Source organism: Myxine glutinosa, chromosome 1 (genome assembly GCF_964187855.1).
Source record: "Myxine glutinosa chromosome 1, kmMyxGlut1.1, whole genome shotgun sequence".
In the NCBI taxonomy this organism is placed as follows: Eukaryota; Metazoa; Chordata; class Myxini; order Myxiniformes; family Myxinidae; genus Myxine; species Myxine glutinosa.
The window spans coordinates 328,048,550-328,059,805 of NC_136261.1; the positions used below are offsets into that span (position 1 = coordinate 328,048,550).

At 42.4% G+C, this 11,256-nt stretch overlaps 1 protein-coding gene across 1 annotated transcript in view; it reads right to left on the reverse strand.

Annotated features, from left to right (window-relative positions):
• The window catches only part of SASS6 (SAS-6 centriolar assembly protein), a 41,157-nt gene extending 30,888 nt beyond the window's left edge, over positions 1-10,269 (reverse strand). Inside the window, exons 1-3 of the mRNA XM_068097092.2 lie at positions 10,094-10,269; positions 5,601-5,661; positions 881-960 (exon numbers count right to left, since the gene is read on the reverse strand). Of these exons, the coding sequence (XP_067953193.2) occupies positions 881-960; positions 5,601-5,661; positions 10,094-10,170 (218 nt within the window). The 5' untranslated portion in view covers positions 10,171-10,269. The remainder of the gene's footprint in view (positions 1-880; positions 961-5,600; positions 5,662-10,093) is intronic.
• Positions 10,270-11,256: the final 987 nt, after the last annotated feature.

Sequence of the window (11,256 nt, forward strand, 5' to 3'; positions counted from 1 at the left end):
TATATCGGACCCGTGGTTGTCGAGAAACAGCGGTCACAGACATACAGACATACAAACATACAAACATACAAACATACAAACATACACACAGAGATTACTGGAATTATAGATAGATGACGAGCCAAGTGCTGCGTGAATGTAATAAAACAACCCTTTTCTTTTTTTCCAACCTGAGGAATCTATATATATAAAACACTGTGTGTGTGTGTGTGTGTGTGTGTGTGTGTGTGTGTGTGTGTGTGTGTGTGTGTGTGTGTGTGATGTTACCGATAGACTCCTAAACGGAGAGGCTTACGTGCTTGATATTTGACATAGACATGGCCATTGAGCGTGGGACGAACATGGCCGAACTCAAAATATTTGACGATCCATATTTTTTATTCATATTTACCTCAGCGCATTTCAGCGCACGGAATCAACGGAATCAGAGCAGGTGGGCGCTGATTCGCTCAGAGCGATCACGTGATGACGCTATGACGCTGACGCTATGAACGATATGACGCTATGAAAAAAAAAATCGCTATGACGCTATGAAACGCTATGAAAAAAAAATCGCTATGACGCTATGACGCCATGAAAAAAATAAATCGCTCGCTTTGCCAAGGGGCTCGCTCCCCCTCCCCCCCCCCCCCCCGTTCTCCTCCCCCTCCCCTCCCCCGCCCGGCAATGCCGGGTACTTCTGCTAGTAAATTATATTTACCCCGACATGGTCTGGTTAAGTCTGGCATTTGGGTTCTTGTCCTACAACGGGTTTTGCTGAATCACATCAAACACTAACGTTCACATGAAAACAAGGAAAATCCACAATTTGGCAAAATTCTGGAATAAATGACATTTAATCCGAGTATATTGATAGCATTATCCTTTTTTCAAAACTCACATTTGAAAATCTTCTTCACCAAGAGTGAGGTTATAGAGAAAGAAAGGATCTTCATCATCTGTAAGACGCACTACCAGGTCCTAAAAAGAAGAAAAAAAACCCCACAACATTAAACATCCCTACAAGTCAATATTACACAAGTAACTAAAACGGCACTCGGTAGAGCGCACACCTGCACCAGGCTGAACAGTTTACGTTTTGTATCCCACTGATAGACTGCATCTGCAACCTGACCTGAACCAAAACCGAATCGGCTTGTTCTTGTCGCGTACCCACCTCATCCACCAAGTTTTGTCATAATCCGTCCACAACTTTTTCAAACATCATGCTATATATCGTTTTTGGTCCCATCTCTCAGTGGTGAAGAATAATTTAAATATATTTCTTTTCTTATAAATTCATCCTTGTCACACCCAATGTGGCCACCAAGTTTTGCCCTAATTTGTCCATAACGTTTTGAGATATCCTGCTCACAGACAAACAGACAGGCAGGCAGGGGCGAAAACATAACCTCCGTCCACCTTTGGTGGCAGAGGTAATAAAGAAGAGGCAGGATAGTTCAGGTGCTTGCACATTTGACAAGGAGCTCTATAATTTAGGATTGATTCTCGATTAGGTCGGACTATGGGCTGGCAGGATGGCCTAGAGGTATGTACACTCACCTCAGAGCTATCTAGACTGGATTCAAATCTCGACCCAGCTAGAAATTCTCATCCTGAGCTTTCACAGGCACAGTGATTCATCAATGTGTGTGCCGTCACCTCAGATGGATGTAAAACTGGGTGTTCCGCTGCTAGCATTAGCTGGTGCACATTTTGATAATACCACTGTGTGCCCCACAATATGACCAGAGTGTCCCAAACTAATCAAGAACCTCACCCCTTGTAAAGGGAAATGGAGGACAACAGCATGTATCCTTTGTGAAGAATAGGCAATCGGATTGAACTGTTTGGCTTCCGTCTGGCCACTCTCCCATAAAGCCCAGATCGGTGGAGTGTTGCAGTGATGGTTGTCCATCTGGAAGTTTCTCCCATCTCCACACAGGATCTCTGGAGCTCAGCCAGAGTGACCATCGGGTTCTTGGTCACCTCTCTTACCAAGGCCCTTCTCCCCCGATTGCTCAGTTTGGCCGGGCGGCCAGCTCTAGGAAGAGTCCTGGTTGTTCCAAACTTCTTCCACTTAAGAATTATGGAGGCCATTGTGCTCTTGGGAACCTTAAATGCAGCAGAGATTTTTTGTAGGCTTCCCCAGATCTGTGCCTCGACACAATCCTGTATCTGAGCTTTGCAGGCAATTCCTTCGACCTCATGGCTTGGTTTTTGCTCTGATATGCATTGTCAGCTGTGAGACCTTATGAGACCTGTGAGACCTGTGAGAGCTGTGAGACATAGACAGGTGTGTGCCTTTCCAAATCATGTCCAATCAATTGAATTTACCAGGGGTGGACTCCAATCAAGGTGTAGAAACATCTCAAAGATGATCAAGAGAAATGGGAGGCACCTGACCTAAATTTCAAGTGTCATAGCAAAGGGTATGAATACTTATGTAAATGTGATATTTCAGTTGTTTTTTTAAAATAAATTTACAAAACTTTCTAAAATCCTGTTTTGTCTTTGTCATTATGGGGTATTGAGTGCAGATTGATGAGGGAAAAAATGAATTTAAACGATTTCTGCATAAGGCTGCAACATAACAAAATGTGAAAAAAGTGAAGGGGTCTGAATACTTTCTGAATGCACTCTATATTATATATATATATAATAATGACAGTCACAGCCCATACAGATCCCCCCCCCCCCCCCCAGCCCCATTCCTACTCCCAAACATGATTAACAATAACCATTTTAACTTACCCTGACAATCGACAAGCCTTTATCAAAGAGGAACAATTTATTCAACAAGTGTTGAATAATTTAAACATGCTCCTGGGCAAATCTATGCTACGAGTGAGGTACCCATGCTATGGATGGGTGGGCTTCTGCATGCGGTAAATGGTGAAACTGCTCATGCAAAACCCATGAAAGAGTTTATGTGTGGAGAGAGAGAGAGCAGCTTTGTATGGGTAGAAACTCAAAATCACAATTATATTGAGAAATTTATGAAATCTCCCACCTACCTTCGGACACCTGCTGGGACCCCAGCAGGTTCCATAGAAAGTTAGTTCAAGGACAGACAGACAGTCCTGCTTTATTATATAAACTCGTATAAAGGCCTGTCAAAAATGACGGTTCGGAACAGTTTCTTCAACAGGACAGCCTTGTGAGCATGCCAAAGTCTGAAGCCTCGGCCTAGTGTCAGATGTGGTTATATCTTCTTTATTTATTAGACAGCCTAAGGATGGAGATGAACACTTGCTTTAATCTGTGTATTTGTTGTACACCATGCTCAGCGAATTTCACTTCCATGTGCCTTGTATTTAGTGTTATTTTAAAGAACGCTTCTACACACCGCCCTTCAAGCTCACTTTGCAAGCCACCATCTACAATTCCAATATAGTGTAGCAGCATAGCAAACCTGTTGTGCATTTTGTGATACAAGCACCAAATTTGGCACAAATGTACATTAATATGTTGCGAACATTTTCAGATATTGGGCCACTTGAAATTCCGTAATTTTTTTTTTTCAAATTTTTTCAAATTTCGTAATTTCAAATTTTTCGGGTGACACCGTCACAATTTCGGTCTTCGAGGCCGGCCGATATAGTGGGGCGGCTTAGCCCAAATATTCAAAAGAATTGTGCATTTTGTGATACAAGCACCAAATTTGGCACAAATGTACATTAATATGTTGCGAACATTGTGTGGTCAGCAATGAAGACGAGAGTCTGAATTACATGTATGCAAAAGACCTTGTGAACCAGTGAAGCAAATACACGGGTAAGCATGAATTAAATCTAGGGCATGATATAATTTCCATGATGTTTACCTCTACACTCAATGGTGGAAGGAGGTAATGTTTTGATCCCAGCTTGTCTGTATGCCTGTTTGTCTGTTAGTCCACAAAATTCCAGACAAAGCTTGCAGTAGTGGTAGTTGTAGTGGTAGTGGTGATAACAGAAATTGTTATATATAACTGAACTTATATTATTATTATATGCAGAAAATAACTTCATTTCTATATGCCCTGCAGTGGACAGGTTAATTGGTTTATGCACTGAAGGGGTCACCCTGGTGTGCACTGCTGTGTTCTGCCTCACTGAGTTGTTCAGGTATGATGTACTCAGCACAAGCTTCCGGTCGGCCCGGAGGTGGGGGTGCGGGGCCTGTCACGGAACGTCAAAACAAACGGCCTGCCGGGGCCGCCCAAAAGTCGGGCGTGAGGGGCGCGTCCACTAATGGAACGCCTCTCGCTTCCCAGATCGAGGGCCACGTGGTCAGGAGAACCTCGTCCCTTCCGGTCACACTTTGCCTATCGGCCGGCCTCGAAGACCGAAATTGTGACGGTGTCACCCGAAAAATTTGAAATTACGAAATTTGAAAAAATTTGAAAAAAAAAATTACGGAATTTCAAGTGGCCCAATATCTGAAAATGTTCGCAACATATTAATGTACATTTGTGCCAAATTTGGTGCTTGTATCACAAAATGCACAATTCTTTTGAATATTTGGGCTAAGCCGCCCCACTAATAGAAGAGGAGTAATTATTCTTTTATGGAAAATGTTTTTAGAGTTTGTTTTATCCTCAAAAATAGACCGTAGTGAACACAGTCGTGTTAAAATATTGACCTTTAAACCCCTACTCAAATCGTGCTCATGAAGGGGGACAGACACCTGTACAAATGTACAAAAACACTTTTATATGGTAGATTTTGAAAAAAAAAGAAAGAAAAGTTTAAATGAAGGTAAAATAAATTTCTTTTAAAATCACACATCAACGATCATTGTTTTTTTTCTGTATCTAATCCAATCACTCAAAAGTGACTTTTATATTTTTGTCCGCCGCCCATCCAACAAGGTTGGAGACGGGAGACATCAAAATGAGCTCCGTCTGAACCACTGATCATCTGTCCATGTACGTTTGTGTACGTAATATTTCAAAAACTGTTCAATATTTAGCTTTCATATTGTAGATATCTATTCCTCATGACATTATCTCAACCCGATTAGATCACGGCAGTGATTGCCTGAATTATGTTACCATGGCAACTATCTCGGTAACTTGGCTCATGTACAGATATTTCAAAAACTGTTCAGGATTTAACTTTCACATTACACAGATCTATTCCTCACACCACCCAAAAGGACCTATCAGCTCCTTGTTTTCCTTGAACTCCAAAGAAGGACTGTTAAAATACAAAGGTTCATAAAATATGTCCACAATTTCTCCGGTAGACAAGGTGGACCATCAACTCTAAATATTTTTACTAACATAAAAGCAGTAAATGGTTGTACAACCCAATTACCTTGTTCAACAGGCAAGAGCGTTTGTGCAAATTATTCATTAATTAACAGACATCAAACTGCCAGTGTGGTGAAAACTCTGGGCAAGCATAAATAAGTTCCCATTTCTACACATAAGTGATACTATGCAGAGAGCCTCCATTTCATTAACATTTGAACAATTCATCCATTCATACAGAAGCACAATTAAAAAATAATTAAATAACCATCACCTTCAAGGGCAGGTGTGAGACAGAAAGCCAACACGCAACATCAAGCGCTGCTCAGAGGGAATGTCTTGGTCACTAGAATGGTCAAAAGCAGTTTCTACAAATTCTCACCTTTTTATGAATTGGGCTTGTCGAAGTGACGACATCGACAAACACTCGAACAACAGCTCTCCTTAAAAACACAAGCAAGAATGATGCAGAAATATCAGTTATATATATATATTTATTTATTTATACATTGCCACTTCTCAATATTGTGGGCAAATATTTTTCAAAGATCCAAAGTCCGTTGTTTTGATCAACTGAGCGATTGATTGAAAAAAGAAGAAACCAAAAAGAAAAATCTTCTGAGTCAGGATTTGGGATTTTGTAGGCATCAGCAAAAAGGTTTCATGAAAAGCATTTGAAATTAATCATGAACCCAACTTCAACTGTTGGGCAATGGGAAGCTTTCTGACGAGACTCAAGTCCGCAGAAAGGTTGGTTTGTACCATATGTAACATGGCTGAAGAAGAAACATGCCACAAGGAACATGTCAACCTCTTCAAAAAGTGTCACAAACAGAAACATCGACCATCGACCATCCAACAAGGTTGGAGACGGGAGACATCAAAATGAGCTCCGTCTGAACCACTGATCATCTGTCCGCCTCTTGGGGAGGGGGATGTGCTCGTGTGCAGGTTCACATGAAAAATAAAGAAATAATCAAACAAAACTTGTTACCAAGCTCTCGAGTGGCAAAAGGCTAATGTCCCTGACCACCAACTACCAAATCCCACCAAAATGGGATGGACGTTGGTCAAACAGCTGGTACACAAACTGGTGACCTTGCCCTCTATACCAGTGACCATGCTTCCCACATTCTGGCCTGGTTGTTTATCGGGACCGTGTGGATGTCACAACACCCCAACCGGGGGATGAATTTGGAATTGTGCAGCACCAGGGCGATGGTGCGGAGCAAGAGGGGGTAGAGTTTTTGGGGGTCCGTGCAATGGAGCCGGACCGGGTATTTATTGGGGATATTGATCCTGGTGTTGGGCTAGCGGCTAGGGTGCCGGCTTAGGATCCCAGGATCCTGGGTTCGAATCCCGGTCGATCGCTGAATTAACGCCAGGGGGGTTGACTCAGCCTGTCATCCTTCCGAGGTCGCCTAATTGAGTACCAGTTCACTGGTAATTCCCTGTTTGTCGCTAAAGGCGGCAAAAAGGGTTGGCGTCAGGAAGGGCATCCGGCCGTAAAACATTGCTTCAAAAAGGGGACCAAAAAACAACAACAACCACGGTTCCCGAAAAAGGCCAACCCCCGCTTGCGGGGAAAAATGGCCTCTAAAGGTGGTTATTATGCTTGGAGATAATTTCTTGCTCATGTAGGAAAGGTTGTCAATCAAAGATGCACATAATCATCATCATCTTCATACTAAAATACGCAATTTGGTGTCTGTCTGTCTGACTGACTGACTGACTGACTGACTGCGATACATGTGATCGTTACTTATCTTATCACAACCTAACTTGACAGGTCGACTAAGGGTCACACAACATAGGTTGTAACGATTTAACTTCCCCCCCCCCCCCCCACCCGAAGGGGATTTTTCCCACCAAGAGGCTTGCTTGTCGAGGTGTATATCCGTGCAAGATAACTTTATCATGGCACTTTTCCAAAGCCGCTCCTAATAACAAAAATAATAACAACGCCAATGATAATAGCATAATATTATTTACAAAACAATATCAAATACAAATAATATACCCCCCACCCCCCCCCCCCTCCCCAAGAGGTGTTTCCTCCTTGAACAAACACCATGCTAACGTGTATAAATAGTTTATCGTGCAGTTTTGTGGGAGCACCTCTACCAGAAATAAAAATATTATAACCCACAAACAAGCATGATTACCTTTTGAAACAGTCACTACTGCTGTTTAACACTGAACTAAAAGAAATTTGGAGGAATCCCGACATCCGTGAGGCAATCTATGTTTATTGTGTTGACAAACGGACCTGAGCAAATATCTACTGTAATCTATATACCCTACATGGGTTTATAATAATATTAATGGTATTAACATAATATTAATGGTATTAAAAACTGTTACCCCCCCCCACCCCCCCTTCCTACCCTCAAGGGGTTTTATGACTTGCGATATTCCCCTCCGACACCGTTATGGAGGTAAATTTTATTATTGGGAATTTAGAATGGTGAAGCACGGTTTTATCCTCTCAATGACCTGATCTAGCAAATTATAATGTCATGCACAGTCTAATCCTAAGTTAAAACAAGCCTGTGCCCATGTAGCGATGTGTGGTGAGGCAAGCGTAGAGAGCCGATCCACGCCAGTGTATTATTAAAAGAATAATTTATCATGTACAATACAGCAATCGGCATTTTCCAATGACAATAACATTTAATGAAGAAACTACAAAGGCACTCGGTAGAGCGAAACCTCCCACCGCCACGCTGAACAGTTTATGTTTTAGAATTTAGATCCAAAAAAATGGATCTGGATTTGGACCTGAACCAAAATCAAATTGGCTTGTTCTCATCACCTAACCCACTCATCCACCAAGTTTTGTCATAACTCGTCCACAACTTTGAAACAAACTGTTATATATCAAGCACACAGCATTCTTTGCTCCATCTCTCAATTTTGAAGAATCACTTTTAAAAAATTATCGCATCCGAGTCCTGATCTTCACCAAAATCTAATCAATTTGTCCTTGTCACACACCCAAACTGTCCACAACTTTTTGAGACATCCTGTTCACAGACAGACAGGGGTGAAAACATAAACCCTGTCCACTTTGGAGGCAATGTAGAAAATTAATTAACATTTCCAGAATATTTATTTTGCTTGTAAAGTGAAAAAAAAAACACCTTTAGAGGCCATTTTTCCCCGCAAGTGGGGGTTGGCCTTTTTCGGGGACCGTGGTTGTTGTTGATTTTTGGTCCCCTTTTTGAAGCAATGTTTTACGGCCGGATGCCCTTCCTGCCGCCAACCCTTTTTGTCACCTTTTTACGACAAACAGGGAATTACCAGTGAACTGGTACTCAATTTGCCGACCTCGTAAGGATGACAGGCTGAGTCAACCCCCCTGGCGTTAATTCAGCGATCGACCGGGATTCGAACCCAGGATCCTAGGATCCTAAGCTGGCACCCTAGCCACTAGCCCAACACAAGGCTAGCCCAATTTTGCTTGTAAGGTGAAAAAGTCAATATTGTACGAGACTATTTGTAAAACCTATATAGTAGCTGTGGTGGTGGTGGTGGTAGTTGTTGTAGTTTAATTGCAAACATTCAAAGTAATAGTCATACATAACATTAAATACATAACATAAAGTCATACATAACAAAGTAATAGTCATACATAACATACATAACATTAAATGTGTTTCATACCCAGTGACATAAAGGGTTACACATGATCATAAAATTAAGAGATCATATGTTGCTTGGAATTTCATTATCACCAAGTTTGATCTCATGCTAAGCAAATAAATGTATTACGTGCACACTGCACACGCACCAACACACACACACACACACACACACACACACACACACACACACACACACACACACACACACACACACACGTGCACACACACATACGTGCGCACACACACACACATATACGTGCACACACACACACATATACGTGCACACACACACACATATACGTGCACACACACACACATATACGTGCACACACACACACACACACATACGTGCACACACACACACACACACACACACACACACGTGCACACACACACACACACATACGTGCACACACACACACACACACACACACACATACGTGCACACACACACACACACATACGTGCACACACACACACACACACACATACGTGCACACACACACACACACACACACACATACCTGCACACACACACGTACACATACGTGCACACACACACACGTACACATACGTGCACACACACACATAGGTGCACACACACACACACACACGTGCACACACACACACATGCACACACACACACATACGTGCACACACACACACAAACAAACACATACGTGCGCACACACACACACACACATACATACATACGTGCGCACACACACACACATACGTGCACACACATACATACGTGCACACACACACGCATACACACATACGTGCACACACACATACGTGCACACACACACATACGTGCACACACACACACATACGTGCACACACACACACGATGGAACAGTTTAAGCATTCTCTTCGTTTCAGGTCCATCTGATAACGAGTAACACTATTTATTTATACTTGTAGTTGTACAATCACAATGTGCAATGTCCCCGTTCAAACGTTGCAGTAAGGGCAATCACAGCGTTCACACGTTCACACGTTCACATGTAACTCCAGGTTTCGCCCTCCTCTGTACACGCACACGCAGCGTTTACAAACGAGTGGTCGATGATTGCAACTCCTCGTCTATTACTTTAAACACGAAACAACGAAAGCAGCTTCAGCGAGAAATTACATGAAGAACGTGTTATTTACGTTCTATATAAACGAGTTTAAATAACTTATTTTCACAACTAATCCCCCCATCCACTTATCATGTCCTCACCGATCTTCGCAATCCTTGCATTTGAGGAACAGCGTTACCGGCTCGCAAAAGCATCCAGGCCCCACGACGGGCGCCATGTTGTTGAGGAGGCACGACCGCGCAAAGCCTCATGGGAAATCTCGATTCTGGTTACTCTTACTCCTTCATTGGGATCGCCGTTGCTCCTTGGTTTGTTGTTGTTGTTGTTTGTTACAAGAAATATAGTTAATAAAATATAGAGCCAACCGACATGAAAATACGAATAACAAGCTATTTTACCGTTGGACCAAATTTATTGGTGACGCCTCATAATCTGTCTAGTCAGGGTTCGAATCCCGACAACTACAGAGGGTTTTACCGACCCATCACCCATCCCATAATGCTGTGCGCGCCGCCATGTTGGTTGTATTCGCTTCCCTAGCAACGATAGCATCAGCATCTCTCCAATCGAGCACGTTTATCTCGTTATTCCCACTTACTGCAATGGAACGTTACACTAATTATATTTGGCCTTGTTTAGCTTTTCGCACTTTTTTTTAGCTTGACAACCAATATGGCGCCCGCTATTGCCGGCAGCCTGAACAAATTCCCGCTTTAATTACTGTGCTCGGAAGGCAAGCAATGGCAAACCACCCAGGACACATCACAATCGGTTAACCTGAGCCTCGACCTTTCGGGTGCATCATATAACCGCTGTTTTAGTGGTTATGTAAATTAACGCCATTTTTAAACACTGAACCGGAACCCTCGAAGTCCAAAGTGTCCATCCTGAGGCTGTTACATCTATTTATTATGTAAGCAAATAAGGCAGAATTTCTTTTTTTACGCTTTCAATACCTGTGGGTCCTCGGAGGTTGTGCTTTACCCCTGTCTGTTTATCTGTTTATGAACGAGATCTCTCACAAAGTTACGGACGAATCTTGGTGTACAAGTTGGGTGTGCGACAAGAATCAATTTAGTTTTGGTGAAGATTCGAATCCGGATCAGATAATTTTTTAAGTGATTCTTCACTAATGAGGGATAGGGCTAAAACTGATGTCATACATAGCACGATATCTCAAACAGTTATGGACGGATTTGGACAAAACTAGGCAGACAGGTTGTGTGTGTGACAAGCATGAATTGATTCAATTGTAGTGAAGATTCGAATCCGGATCCAGATCAGAGAATTTTTAAAGTGATTC